This window comes from Populus nigra, chromosome 10 (assembly GCF_951802175.1).
Source record: "Populus nigra chromosome 10, ddPopNigr1.1, whole genome shotgun sequence".
NCBI classification, from domain to species: domain Eukaryota; kingdom Viridiplantae; phylum Streptophyta; class Magnoliopsida; order Malpighiales; family Salicaceae; genus Populus; species Populus nigra.
The window spans coordinates 16,209,182-16,224,813 of NC_084861.1; the positions used below are offsets into that span (position 1 = coordinate 16,209,182).

The 15,632-nt window shown below is 35.1% G+C and overlaps 2 protein-coding genes across 3 annotated transcripts; one reads left to right on the forward strand and one right to left on the reverse strand.

Moving 5' to 3' along the window:
- Positions 1–1,660: 1,660 nt before the first annotated feature.
- Positions 1,661–5,530, reverse strand: LOC133704863 (SUN domain-containing protein 1-like). Its single transcript, XM_062129886.1, has 2 exons — positions 4,302–5,530; positions 1,661–2,275 (listed from the first exon to the last, which is right to left on the reverse strand). The coding sequence occupies exons 1-2, from the start codon at positions 5,397–5,399 to the stop codon at positions 1,970–1,972; spliced, it is 1,404 nt and encodes a 467-aa protein (XP_061985870.1). The 5' UTR covers positions 5,400–5,530; the 3' UTR covers positions 1,661–1,969.
- A 1,397-nt stretch (positions 5,531–6,927) lies between these two features.
- Positions 6,928–10,707, forward strand: LOC133704878 (ABSCISIC ACID-INSENSITIVE 5-like protein 2). Of its 2 annotated transcripts, none has more exons than XM_062129918.1 (3): positions 6,928–7,134; positions 8,303–9,313; positions 10,412–10,707. In XM_062129918.1, exons 2-3 carry the CDS (start codon positions 8,426–8,428, stop codon positions 10,490–10,492), a joined length of 969 nt encoding a protein of 322 aa, XP_061985902.1. In that variant the 5' UTR covers positions 6,928–7,134; positions 8,303–8,425; the 3' UTR covers positions 10,493–10,707. The 2 variants fall into 2 exon arrangements, with proteins under 2 accessions (XP_061985902.1, XP_061985903.1); XM_062129919.1 differs by lacking the exon at positions 6,928–7,134 and adding an exon at positions 7,177–7,314.
- The last annotated feature ends 4,925 nt before the right edge of the window (positions 10,708–15,632 follow it).

Here is a 15,632-nt window from a genome sequence, read left to right on the forward strand (position 1 = left end):
GTTGGGAAGTGGGTCTTTGTCGTCTACTACTGCCAGTCTACAGACAACATGGATTTCTCTTCTCCTGGACCCAGTTTTGGGACCTGTCACTCTTGGTCTACATGAAGCTAATTTTCTCCAAGTACAGGGTTAAGCTAGTCTCCCTCTTCTATAAGCCCTCCTAAAAATACTTTTTTTAAAAAAATATTAGCGTAGCTGTTTTTTAAAAAAATATTTTTAATTAAAAATATATTAAAATAAAATTTTTATTTTATTTTTAATACCAATGTATTAAGACGATAAAAAATATTAAAAAATCATGACTTGAATTGGGTTTGCTTTTTGTGTAATCAATTAGGTTTAAAATTAAAAGAGGTCTTGAGAAATGTTTTTTTGTTAATATATTTTCTTAGATATAGATAATTTATATAAAATTGTTCTTGGAAGGAAATTCAATCTTGATGCGTAAAAGCTAGTCTGAGAATACGTTGTGGTTAAAGAAATAGATCATAATTAAGTCTCAAAAAACTTATGGAACTAGTTAACAAAATTCTTTTATACTATTATTTTTGAGAAAATCAAAATTGGATTTCTTAGTGAAAAATGTAAGATTGAGGAAGAGGAAGTAAATAATGATTAGATTTAATAAAAAAAATAGTGAGAAAATCAAAAATAATAAGCAAAAATAATTACAATGGAAATCTTGATATACAATGGCAATGATGATAAGGAACCCTAGGAAACCAACAAGGAAGAAAAACGAAGAATCATCACATGGTAATTGCTCTAAGATTATTCACTGAGTAATGATTGAGTCAAAATTCCAATCCTGCTTGAGTTATTAGTCAAATCCAAACCCCAAAACCCTGCTTGCGAGGGAGCCTAAATACAAGATTGTACATCGCCAATCATAGCATAAGAAAGATACATATAGCTAGAGAGCATATATCATGTGAACCCTAGGACTGGTTTTATGTTTCTAAGATTTGTATACAGTAGCTATTGTTTTCTGGTGTAGCATGCAAACACCAAATCCCTGCATCTGCATACAAATCCCTAGAATAGAGGAAGAATGGTTGGTTTCAATGGGGGCAAGGGGCCATAGATAGACCCTGCTCCCACAGACAACATGTTTAGGGCTTCTATTCTCGTGCTTCAAAAATTCTGAAACAGTTCTCAATGAGTTTTTGTGTGAATCGAAGACCATGCATTTGAGTCTTGTTTTGTTCAATGTTACCGATCGAGAGTGGCACGATTGAGACAAAAGGACATACATAAGTCGAGCATCCCATGAAAACACATCGACTCCATTGCACTTGTTTAGCTTGCCTTGATCAACAACAAGATTTTAGTATTTCTTAACTCTCAGGCATGGAGAGAGGTGTTTCTCTGCCATGTTAATTTTGGGCAGAGATAATTCAAGGCTTAAATGTGTCTGTTCCTCTCTGAATGGTCATGGAAAAGAAATCAGGACAAGCTGGACTCTGGCAATTTGAATGCGCCCGTTTAAGCCCAAAGGCTCACCTCCTATTGCTAGTATGAAAACTCACATCAGCAGCTACTGTACCAGATTAACGAGCAGAGAAGAGAGAGAGAGCGAAAGCGAAAGCTGTGGAAGGTATATGATTAGAAGTGAAAGAAAAGATGTCATCAATGTCTAGCATACAGGTTATCCAAGATATTCAAAGAAAATCCACATCCATTTACGATTTGAAGATCTCTTAATTTAGTTTCTGCGTTTTCACCCTTTTGATCAACAGTTCATAAAAAGCTGAACAATTTGACAGCGCAGATACAAGCAGAAACGTAGAACTGGACAATGCTAGCACACAAGTAGTGAAGACCTATGGAACACGAGGGAGTGGTAAGCCTAAGCACATACTTATCTATGTTTAGGTACTTGGAAGCTACAAAAAAAAAAATATTTGATAAAAAAGCTAAGCAGAGAATTTCAAAAGGATAAACAGTTACAAGGTCGGGACCAGATGCATCAAGGCTGCATTGCCGTCATTGAAGCACGATCAGGTTCATAACCATGTACCCTCAAGCGATAAATGCAGGTGAGTGAGGGGTTTCCATGGTTAGATGTGAAGTCCAGCCTCAGTGTGTCAACAAGTCCAGAGGCTGTTTTGTCCAATACATTGAAGGTCTGAGCGTTACTCTTCCCGAGGTCATAAGTAAACTCTGTTAAAAGAGACATCTTCTCTTTGTCATCTGCTGAATCAAGATCGGGGTTCTGCATCCACCCAGACACCTGACAGTCCTTAGGAGCAGTTGACCTATCATAAGCTACACTCTGTCCACATAACAACGACAAGAGTCAGTTGGAGCACAAGATATATTGAGAAAAAACACACATAAAGAGTGCAGCTACTAGTAAAAAAGAGAGTGTTTGGATTGTTGGTGCATTTTGCAACAAAGTCATGGCGAATTGAGTAATTAGATAAAAGTCTTCACATTAAATCAAATAAAAAAAGCACTTTCTTAAGGAAAGCTAATTCCCCCACTCAAAAAGGAAAATATAAAAGGATTCAGGAGGGGCGAGGAAGCATGCCATGCACTGGCAATCTCAAATCGAGTCTGTTCCAAAATCTAAACCTCTCAGATGCAATTAGCTCTCCCACAGTATTGTTCACTGTCATATTTTGGATTGTTCTTCCCGAAGTTCGAGACAATAGCATAAAAAAGAGAATTCTTTCCACTATCATTCAATTTCGAGAACTCATAGAAATCCAGATTAGATTAAAAATCAACAAAAGAAAGCATAAGTGGATGAAGACATAACTCTAAATTTGGATGGGTAAAAGAAGTCTGATAAGGTTAAGCAAGTAAACCAAAAATTTCTCTTCTAAACAACAAGGGATTGGTTTTGGGGTTAAAGTGTATAAATTTTACAAGTTGACTCAATACCATCATTCCAGTCTTATTGTTTGTGTCCATCCTCTCCTACCTTCGCATATGACAAAGGATTTAACAAGAATCCTCTTCACTGTCACTGCCAGCTCTCTATGCTTTGATTGTGATAAGTATAACCACCTAAACTGCTGTTTAAAGCACTGTAGTCACCAGCTTGACTACATTCTACAACATGCTAATTGCCAACTATTACAGATTTATCACCACCATAACCATAATAAGCACATATCATCATGTTTGAAGTACAAGCATCCCTACAACCATCACCAACCATGGTCCCATACTGCCATAACTGCAGTATGCAATCCTTAATCATCAAACATCTCCTTCATGCTATGTTTTCTCACGCTTATTAGTTTTCAAATACATTACCATCATACCACTGATTAGGAACTAATAACTCTAATTCCAAATTTTTAATTTAACAAGATCTGAGATGCCCATGGGAATACAATAAGGAGAATAGGATTGCAGGACTTTGAAGTGTTCCGTGTGAGAGAAGTGTTTCACATTTAAACAGCCAAGTGGCGTTAGACAAATTTCCATAAAGGGGGGGAAATGGTCAAAATCCAATTTAACAGAAACAGAACATTGAAAAAAGTAAGAACCGAAACCCAAAATCAAATGTGGAAAGAGGCTGATGGGAAAGCTTCCACAGATAAAAAACTCAACAGGTTAAAGTGGCTAGAGTGGGGATTGGACTTTGGTGACAAGAGTATCATATTGGAAATCTTTAGATGCAGTAATAAGAAAATGCATGAAGAGAATTAGCTTAGTTTCATTCCAGAGCATCAACGATCTTCGTTTAGCACAGTTGACAATGGTTTTATTGGAAGTTGAATTGGATGGGTGAAGATACCTTAACCAAATTTGTTTTGATAACTTGCTCATGATCATGCTTCTATAGTATGCATTCTCCATTGGTTTTGACAACTGTGTAACACTTCTTTCTCCAACCTCCCAGATCTTTAGTTGAGATCAAGAAATTAATTGAAACAGCAAATTATAAATAATCCGTCATCCAATCTTCACTTCCTAGAAGGCTCATCTTTCACCTAATCATCCTTATCTTGTAATTGTAATCCCGCAGTCTTGCTCATAGTCACTAAAACTACGCAACCAAGAAATATTTTCACACAGAATGGGAACTATTTAACTATTGCAGCGGAGTTGCAGCATCAAGTTTGAGGTTATAGGATTGAAACTCTAAAGATACATAGGTTAGGGTCATGTCTTTTGGAATATTTGTGCAACATTAACACTTCTACTGAATTTGAAATCATGCAAGTTTTAATAACACTGCATGGTGACCAAGTAAAACGAACTAAAAGTCATCTTTGCAGCTTATACATCATACCAACTAACTTTACAACGTAAACAAACACAAACTGAAATGAAGATAGTACCTTAGCAATGTGTTCCAGCGTAACAGCTTCAGGAACAATAGCACTTCGCAGCTTAAACTGGACAAACCCCCTACTTCCTTTCAAAGCAAAGCACTTCCCAGGCTCCCCAAAACTTGGTTTTAGCATCTCATCAGCATTCGGATGAACCCCTCCACCCTTCATGAACCAGTTAGCCCCTCTCACGGCCATATACGGATCAGAATGCTTCACAACCATTCCACCACTAGTTGCCAGCGCATAATCCACCCTCCCAAGCCCGTCAGCCGCATGCTTATCAATCTCTTTCTGCACTATCTCCCTCGCATACGCCATTATGTCATCCAAACCCACACCACTCCCCCCAAATTCCCCACCATTTTCCTTCTTAAACTGCTCATGGAACTTCTCAAAATCCTCCTTCGACAACCAATCACCCGCTTTCAACTCCCCAATTTTCTTCTCCAACCCCTCGCTTCTCTCCACTAACCTCCTCAACTCTCCCTCCAAGATCACACCTTTATCATCAATTTTCCTGCTCATTTCCCTCCTTAACCCACCAACTTCACTCTCAATCTTCTTGTCAACAACTTCCACTTGAACCTGAATCATTTTCACCGCAGTTTTCACCATTGACTCCATTTCCGCTATCCTCCCATCAAACTCACGTAACTCCATTTGTGTCCCCACACTAGCACCATCAATATCCCCTGATTTCACAGCCAATTTCCTAACCAACTGCACTAAGCCTACTAAAACAAGCAAAAACACGAAATTCTTAGTAAAAGCTCTCACCAACGTCATCCACAGTGGTCTCCTCGCCTTCGTCGCAGCCACCTTCCTCCCCCTCCGCGGCGAAATTGTCGAACTCGTCTTCTTCACTTGAACAATATCTTTCGCCGTCCACTCCAGAACCGCATCTCCTCGAATCGAGTGATGACTTAGATCCCTACTCGCCGCGGCGGTGACAATGTCATCTCCGCCTCCACCACCGTTGATTCGTCGTTCACTCGGAAATACTAATTCGATGTTGTTGCTTGGTGATTTCTTGTCGGAAACCACCACCAGTCTCCGCCGTGCCGACGCTGGATTAGCCGTGATTGACACCGTTGAAGCCGACATTTCAAAGTAATTAGGGTTTTTAATCGGAGGTTGAAGAAAGAAAGCCTGATTGGATCGAATTGGGAATTGTACAAACTGTAGAGAAGAGAGAGAAATTTTGGAGGGATGTTGAATTGAAATGAAAAAACCGCTCCTTTTCAGGAGGGGATTTATTTCTGTTGGTGAAAAAGTTTGTGTGAAACGACGTTGTTTTCATCCACACGAATTAATATTAATAAACTATATATTTTTTAAGAGATTCATTTGCGATACATTGCTTTTAGTTATCATGTTTTTTTAAAAAAAAAAATCATATATGAAATAATATCTTATCTATTTTATCATCAACTATTTTTTAAAAAATATTTTAATGGAAAATATTTTGTAGATTTTTATGTATTTGTTTTTGAAAACTCTATTTTAAAAAGCCGACAAACTTAGCTAATAAAATAAAAAATAAAAATAAGATACTTGCAAACTGGTTAGGAAATTCACATAAAAAAAATCAAAAAGTGTTAATTAACGTATTTTTTGTATAAAAAAAAAAAGATGGTTGGAGACTCAATGGAGAAACTCTGTATAGTTGGGGGACCTTTTTGAATTTCTGTACAACTAGATGTAAGAGTGCCACACGCCCACGGGGGATTAAATTGTACGGTTAGGTTCTGTTCTTCTGAGGTCGCACCTTTTTTACTCTTCATGAGCTCTTCTTTTTTATATGTCAAGCCGCTTTATATTCAACAAATGCTATCATATTTGTAACCAATGACAGAGACATGAACGGAGCAGAATTTTTGAATTTGGGGAGCTCTGCTGCATTTCTCCCTGGCAACATCAGTGGAATTCACATGGACTCCAATCTAGATTATAAAAGAGATATTCCCGATCTATTTTTTAAGACCATGGATGTTAATCACTAAATCACATTTCTTCCAAGCACATTCGCATGGATCAAATTATATATTTTACAAATAACTCAAGAGGATTGCAATGCCACCAAGAACTCAAGAGCTTGAACGGTATGATCATGAACCCATCATGTATCTTCATCAACAATCAACCTAAACAGATATAGAAATCCATGGCCATCAAGCAAACGTGAACTCTCGCTTGACACACAATTATCATTCTTAACAATTGATGATAAAAATCCATGAAGATGATGGGGCCTGCAAGATTGAGGCCATGGCCGTGTTCTTTACAGACCAAAAAAGCGCCACCTGTCTTGTAGGAGCAAATAAGTGGGATTCCCCATGATTACCACATGAGGTCTCTCCCCCATGATATGTGTGTATATGTATATATTAAAACTCAAAATTGGATCACTTAATTATACTTATTAAACTTGATTCGGAATAAAATTAAAAGTTATGAGTTGTGCGAGTTAAATTATAATAATATTATTTAAGAGAAAAAAATAATAAAAGAACCAATAAGCTTTGAACCGGCTTAAACACGAGTTGATCAGGTGCCAACATAAATTTTTAACCAGTCAATTCTCCCTCTGTTTTTTTTTTTATGTATCGAGTCAACTTGTTCCTGAATGGACCCGCCGGGCAGTCCGGTTTAAAAAAAGAGAGGCAATTAATTAACACTTTAGATTTGTTTTTGGAAGTGTTTAGATTGAGTTCTCTCTCCTACTTTCTCTCTCTAAATGTGAATGTATAACTATCAGCTGATTTTCACCTGAAATCAACAACAGCGACACAAAAAATCCCCTCTTTGAAGTCACTTAACTCATTCTTGGATCACAAAAGTAAGTCCCTTTTGTTGCTTACGTTTTCTTTACTTCACTTTAATATACAACACAAAAAATGAAAAACACCCCTTCCTTTATAGCTCTTCCGATTTGAAAGTTGTTGTTTTTCACTTGCATTTGTGGGATTTTGTTTTGTTTCTTTTCCAGGTTTAAGAGGATTTTGATCTCGAAATTTATGTAAATATCTTAAAGAATTCTTCCTTTTTTTTTAGAATTGATTTATGTTTCATGCAGAAGTTTCAAACTTTGTAATCAGGGGTTATTGAAAAGCTGTGATTATGTGGATTATTTTGTGACTTGGGATTTGGGTTTTAAGGTTTTCGGTCAATGAAGGGTAAAGCTTTGAGCTTTCGCATTTGCATGTAAAAGATTGTAGCTTTATAACTCTCTGTCTGTATGTTGTTTCACCTGATCAATTTATTGGTTTCAAAGTGTTGTGTTAAATACAGTGATACATGTTCATGTTCTGTATTATGTTTCATGCATAAGTTTCAAACTTTGTAATCAGGGGTTATTGAAAAGTTGTGATTATGTGGATTATTTTGTGATTTGTGATTTGGGTTTTAAGGTTTTCGGTCAATGACGGGTAAAGTTTTGAGCTTTTGCATTTGCATGTAAAAGATTATAGCTTTATAGTTCTCTGTCTGTATGCTGTTTCACCTGATCAATTTATTGGTTTCAAAGTGTTGTGTTAGATACAGTGATACATGTTTTGTCTAGCTCGTTTAAGTGCATTTTGGATTCTATTTGGTTTTTTAAAAAAAAAAATTTCTGGTAATGGTTTGAGGTGAATCTTGTTGTTAATTTCTCTTCCAATAGTGACCTTCTTCTATTTTATTTTATTTTTAAAAAAAAATTCTCCTAATCAAGGGATTTAAGCTGCATTTTTGTTTGTTGGGCTTTTTTGCAACTTGATTGTATGTTCAATTACTTTTATTTTGTTAAACTTGATGAATGAAGGTTATTGGTTTAGGTTTTTGAAATAATTAATTTTGGATGTTTTAGTTCTGGTCTTGCATCGCATGTATAAGAACATTGAAACTCTATTCATTTTTCCTTCAATCAGAGTTTCTTTAGCAGTTTGAAGAGTGTAATCTAACAACCTCATGCAGAACAGGATTCATTTCTAGGTTTACTTTTCTGAATTGTTGACTCTGCTTTCCAGGTTCTGATTTGGGGCGAGTTTGAGGATTGGATCATTGTGGTTCATAGACAAGATTAGGGTTTAGAGAGTTTGTGTTAAGGATTTTTAGTTTTAAATTTGGAATGTTTAGGTGAAGGTTGTTGAATGGGAATGCAGACAATGGGATCTCAAGGTGATGGTAGTAGTCATCATAAGCAATCTCAGTTCCAGCCATTGGTGCGGCAAAACTCAATGTACAGTCTTACTCTTGATGAGGTTCAAAATCAGTTGGGTGACTTGGGAAAACCCCTAAGCAGCATGAATCTTGATGAACTTCTCAAAAACGTGTGGACAGTGGAGGCTAACCGGACTATGGGTTTGGAAGTGGAGGGCACACCATTCGCCAATCAAACTGCTCTTCAACGTCAGGCAAGCATATCATTAACTAGTGCTCTGAGCAAGAAGACAGTTGATGAGGTCTGGAAAGACATCCAACAAAGCAAACATGATGGGGAGATGAAGTCTAGGGAGTGGCAGCCTACTCTGGGAGAGATGACTTTGGAGGATTTCTTGGTAAAAGCAGGAGTTGTAGCTGAAGCATCTGTGGACAAGAAAGATGGCAGTTCTGTTGTTGCGGTTGATACACATGCAGCACAACAGTTTCTGCAACAAAGTCAATGGGTGCAATACCCACCACATCCACAGTATCACCATCCACAACAAAGCATGATGGGGGTTTATATTCCAGGCCAGCCTATGCCACAGCCACTTCACATGGGGGCTGGTTCTATGATGGATGTTTCATACCCAGAGAACCAGGTGACGTTACCTCCACCCTTGATGGGGAATTTATCAGATACACAGACACCAGCAAGAAAAAGAGGTGTGCCAGAGGATATGACTGGGAAAACAGTTGAGAGGAGGCAGAAGAGGATGATAAAGAACCGTGAATCTGCCGCCCGTTCACGAGCACGGAAGCAGGCTTACACAAATGAGCTGGAGAACAAAGTTTCTCGGCTGGAAGAGGAAAATGAAAGGCTAAGGAAACGAAGGGTGAGGATTTGTTTTCAGTTACCCCTCTAGTACAATCTTCCTGTTGGATATACTGATAACATGTGTTGAACTGTCAGTTTTAGTTTCTTTCTTTCCTGTCCTATTGACTAATAGTTTAAATAAAACCTGCACATCTCTCTAATTGAATCAGAGACGTGATAGTTTAAATAAAACCTAGTTTGTTTTCCTTCTCCAATGATTTCCAATAATCATGTAAATGGAATTTAGATCAGTTTGATAATTATCAGATAGCTATATGTCATGGAGAAATGAAGATCAATCTATTTAGTTTCTTGATAGCCTTTTCCTTGAAAACCAAATCACAGTCCTAGACATGATAAGACATTTTGAAGATTGTCTCCTCATAGGTGGCTGGGAAAGAAAAATAGACAATGAGTATTAATCACCATGTAAAACTTTAGATTCAAGTAGGTGGTAGAAAACTTCTAGTCTCCCCTTTTCCTTATTTTTGACAGAAAACTTACACAATAAATAAAAGGATTCTTGATGAATGAGCTCCTTGTTTATTTTGTGAAATATCTACCTTCTTGTTATTATATTCCCTAGGCAATCCACAACTTGCATGTTGGCCCTTGTTGTTGGGAGATCTGTGATTACTCCCTTGTTATTGTTGAGAGATCAATTTTAGCAAAATCTTCATCCAAAACTCACAGGACTAGCATACCATGTATTTTCACCTTAAAGACGCCCTAAGTCAGTTTCCTTCTCCCACAATTTCCAGTAATCAACCAAATCAAATTGTTAATTATACATATCTCATGGAAACAGAATAAATGAATCAATAAGTCGAATACGATATTTCAGAAAAAAGATGGAGGTGCTTTCTTACTGTTGATATTATTGTGGAGCAAAAGGCTATGCTTCTTTTGCTCGTGGTGATAATGATGTTTGTTGGCATCACTTTGTATGTACACAATCACTTCATTGAGTGTAAGAATATCATCTCTTTGGTGTTAGATAGCCTATATGATGATTGTAGAACTTGTCACTGAATGTGAGATTTTAGTGAGTTGAACACGCTCTCCCCTCTTTCTCATTGTTAATTACTTTTTTGATCTGTTGTACTTTAACTTGCAGGAGCTTGAGAATATGTTGCCATGTGTCCCTCTCCCCGAACCCAAGTATCAGCTTCGCAGAACAGCATCAGCCCCATTCTGACTGTGTTGAAGTTTTGTAGATACGATGCATTTCTGTTTTGAGCTCATAATTTACTCTTTGGCCCCTTTAGAAGCAGCTGTTTGTCACGGTTACTGCTGTGAGCTTGCTTCTCATCTTCATGAGTTTTTTCTTGTATCTATTCTGAGAAAAGTTGGTTAGAAATTTTCATTTGTAAGATTTTTCAAAAGTAAGTTGGTTCTTTTCCATATGGTCAATATACTTTTCTAGCTTCTTTCAGCCTGACAATATCCCCCACTTCATCTTTCGAGTTTTGGTGCGATTGTCAAGTATTCCCAACATTCTTTCATCATGTGTTTTATGCTGAGAGTAACGGACACTGCTTATATTCCTACAGAAAAGCAAAAGATTGTGCTGGTATATATTGTTTATCAACTATGCAATCTGGCACTAAAAAAATGACAAAAACTAGCAAAATGCACTGCACGGTTTGAGAAACCCGCAGCAGGGTGCAAGGGGCCAGATTTCCTGGTTGCTGTGCTGGATCAGATAGTTGTCTTATAAATGTGGAATGTCTCGTACCCTGTGATTGTAACTAAATTCACCAGTCTTAATCAATCCCTGTTGCAGAAAATGCTATGTTAACTTTAGTGAAAAATGGTTGACAATTGGATGTCAATTCCAAATCCAACGGTGCATTGCTTTTGCAAATGTGCCCACCTACCTATTTCTTAACCACTGCATTATTGCTTTCTTTTAAGAAAATTGACTCGCAAGTAACCTGGCATCGTAGCAAGTAACATGGGGTCAGATTCTGCCAAAGAATATTTCAATGGCGAATAAATAAACAATGGTGGCCCTCTTACCATATACAGTAAAGGGCATACTTAAGAGGTGACCATCATACCATATTCGCACTATAGCAAGCAAGAACGTCATCAAACTAAACGTGGGTGTGTTTGTAAGAATTTAGGTTTTCTAACAATATGTATGAGCTGTCCTGTCCTTGAACATTTGACAGTGAGCCTAACAGCATTAAATGCTAGAGAGGAGTACAGCTCTGCATAGAGTTATTCATAACTAGAAAAGTCTGATTCCTTCTGCTATGATCAACTTCCAAGGATGAAGACAGGCAACCATTGATATCAGATACAATGATAACGAAACAAAAGGGTCATTGCTCTTGTAATCCAAGATGCTGTTGGTTGAGAAGCAATATATAATTGGATTATAGCAAGGTACTGCAATGCTTATCATTAAATAATATTAAATACATCCTCGCTCAAGGTCAAGGGGGAACTAACTATTGTTATCAGTACAATCTGCAATGAGATTTAATTTGTGGGAGATCATTAAACTAGTCTAATTCAGTTTAGTCTTCCAATAATTATCCCCTCCAAGCCAATGGTTTGTGAGGGGGGGGGGGGGGGATCATAGCAAGAGCATGCCGCTGACATATATGCCATGATCCTACTTTGACCTCATCTAATTTATTTTTAGGTGTATGATCTTTCTTCAGGATTAGCACGTTAATTGATGCAAGCATATGAACTTGGTGGTCTTTACCGTTTATTTTATACACATCGTTTCATTAAACAATGCTTGCGTTCCAATGGACTTTCTTACTATTCTAGTTCCAGCTCCTCAAGCATTAAACATAAACACTGATATCATGGAAAAGAAGAAGTCAAAAAATACAAAAAACAGTAACTTTGAGGGCCATGATTCTAGGAAATAAAAAAAGAAAAAAAACAGCCGATTTCTTCTCCGTTGTTTGCTCCACCTGCCACGTTCCAGCAATTGCTTGATGCCCTATATCAAATATTTCCCATGAAAATAATGCATAACTAATGAGGATGACCAAAATATTAAATGGGTCATTCTTGTTATACGAATTATTTTGATTTTTCAATTACCATCTGTAAACTACTTTATAGTAAGAATCCCACAAGTGATCATATCTTAACCTGAAAATAAAATAAAATAAAATAAAATATTTCACCTGTCACGTACCCCAATAATGTGCTCCCTGTGAAGCAAAGAGAGAAGGTACAGTATGTGTACTTCGGATGCAAGAGTGCATAAATATGGACAAGAGACCTCGTACATTCCCATATACCTCATGTTTTGTCGTGGATAGAGTTGATTTTTTAAAAATAAAAAAAATGCTAGGCTAAAAAATATTTAAGAATCGAGTTATTGGTTTAAGTAGTAATTTAAATAATATGAAAAATTAATAAAAAATAAACTGATGAAAAAAAGAAAAAAAAATACATCTCTAAAACTTTAACAAACAAGAAAAAATAAGGGAAATTGCAAAAAAAAAAAAACAGAGAGTAAAACTTTAACAATAAAAAAGACAGAAAATATCAGCTTAAAAAAAAAAAAACCCAAGAAAAGTTAGATAAACCTCTTAAACCTGGTCTGATCTCTAAAACTTGCAACTTTTTAAAATCTGGATTCAGGTTCATTCAAGAAGTTTAAATCTGATAGATTTATTTTTGAAGGACGAAATCAAGGAAAAATATTAATAAAAAACTTGCAAAATAAAAAAAACAAAAAAACAAAGAATGGGGATAAAACTTGACAGAAAAAAACCCAATGATGATGAAACTTGAAAAAAAAATAAAAAAGATACCAAACATAATATATTTTAATTAAACAAATTAGAACCAAACTTGAAAGATTAAAAAATCATAGGGGATAAAGTTGAAAATCATTTGTAATGTGATAGATTATTTATAAATTAAATAATGGTAAGGGGTGAAATAGAAAAGAATTTTAAAGGGCTAACATAATAGAATCAAACAAAAAAAATTACAAAATGAAACTAAAAAAATGATGAATTTTTATAAAAAAAAAAAGACATTAGTTTAGAAAAAGGGGGGAAAACCAAGTAAACTGGATATACTTCTTAAACCTGATTTAATCTCTAAAAGTTGCATCCTATGAAATTTTTGACCCGGATTCAATCAAGAAGTTTAATTCTCAACTAATTTAATTTTTAACGATGAGATCGGTAAAAAATATTAATCAAAAACCTGCAAAAGCAACAAAAAAAAATAAGGATGAAATTTGATAGAAATAACCTAAGAAAAATGTAATTTAATGAAAAAAATGATCCCAAATAAAATAACAACAATTAAAAAAAAGGATCAAATTTTAAAGATTAAAAAAATCAAAGGAGGTGAAATTGAAAAACATCTATAAAAATCAAGCAAACTCAAATAAACATCTTAAACCTGTAAATCTTAAAAACTCGCAACTTGTGAAATCCTAGACTCGAGTTTAATCAAGAAGTTTATCATGAGCTAATTTAAAAATATATATTTTAAAAACTTGTCAAAGCAAAAAAAAACTCGCAATCAAAAGAATAAGAATTAAATTTGATAGAAAAAAACAAATGAGGGTGAAATCATAAAAAAAAATAATTAAAAATGATCCCAAATGAAAATTTTTCAAGGCTAAAAAAATAGCAATCAAAAGAATTATTATTGAATTTGATAGGAAAAGAAAAAAAAAGCAAAGGAGGGTGAAATTGCAAAACATAATCAATTTTAAAAACTAAAAAAATAGCAATCAAAAGAATGAGAGCAAAATTTAAAAGATAAAAAAATTTTAAGAGGGGTAAGATTGAAAATGCATACCAATTTTATACATTATTCAAGATAAAAAATCATAATAAAAAGAAAATGAACAAAATCTAAAGAACCAACAAATTAAATGGATGTTCTTGAAAATTTAAAGGGTTGGCGTTAAAATTTAAGTTGAGAGAGAGAAGAAAGGAGAAAAATATATGGTAGTCGACGTCAAACCTCCGTGAATAGTGACACAAGCATCGTCTCATTGAGTTAGAGACACCGAGACCTTTCAAACATCGCTCAAGAAAGTAGTGTTTGGTGGCTAGATATACCCTCACGTGTCGTTAGAATGGCGTGGGGGTTGTCCACACACTGGTGTGTACGTCACACACTCCAGCAAGGTTTTTCTTAAATTATATTCAATAAATTTAATTCACAACAACACTCTTGAGTACCCATGAAATTTACAATAAAAACAAATTAAAATGACAAAAAAACCCTTGGGTGAGAGTCTAATTGGTTTTATCTTTAAATGTATTAAAGTAATTAATTATACTATTACATTAAAAATAAAAATACAAAAAACCCTTGAGTAGCGGGCATTGGGTTATTTTATTCAAGGGTTAAATGAGAATTTGACCGTGCATTTTAAATCAAAATTACCAACATAACCCTATATATTCATCAAAAGTCATTTATGTCATAGTGAAAAGACCATTTTGTCCTCGATACGAAGTTAAAAGATTTAATGATAAAAGGGCAAAATAATTATAATGAATAATAAACTATATCTTGGGACACAGTAACTTCACTAGAAGACTTAATTTTTTTTTAATTGTCAAAATCACAATGGACGTAAAATCATATTGTAGTAAGAAATTGTTTGTTATTGCGGTTTAACTGTATTTTTTTTAAAAAATAATTTTTATATTTTAGTTTTAGATGAATTTTTTTAGTCCTTTTTTTTTAATCGTTTGGATTCAGTAATATAAAAAATATTTTAATATATTTAGAAAAATGAGTTTAAAAAACTTTCATTGTCAGACTCCAAACATGCTCTTAAAACATGGCGGAAGAGATAACATGCACAGTACTGCACACAATTCTCGCATTCAATGAGCGTATATTGAATCACATGTGCCCAAGGGACACGTTCATACATAGCTAGGGTTATCTATTAATTGATCAGGTTATAAAGTGATGGATTTTTCTTTGGAAAATTAAATAAAAAATAATCTGGAAAAGATAGCCAGAGATTGGGAAGAATTGCATGAGGAGACCTTGATCTTGTGCTTAAAGCAAAGAAAATATACATAGCACCGGAAATAAGGAGGAGAAAGGTATGCGATGATGCATATGTTGTGTGCCACGCTAACTAGCTACAAATCATGAGTGTTTTTACATACGTTTGATAATAATTGTGTATTTACATTTGTTTATATTTAAATATTGTCTGCATTACGAACGAACGAGATCATTGCCGGTATAGCTGAATTTTCACTATATTAATTTTAGCAGAAACGATATTCTCTACAAGATGAAAGAAAAACTAGAACCTTAGTATTCTGGCTTATACCTTGTTAAAAACTACAATCCCAATC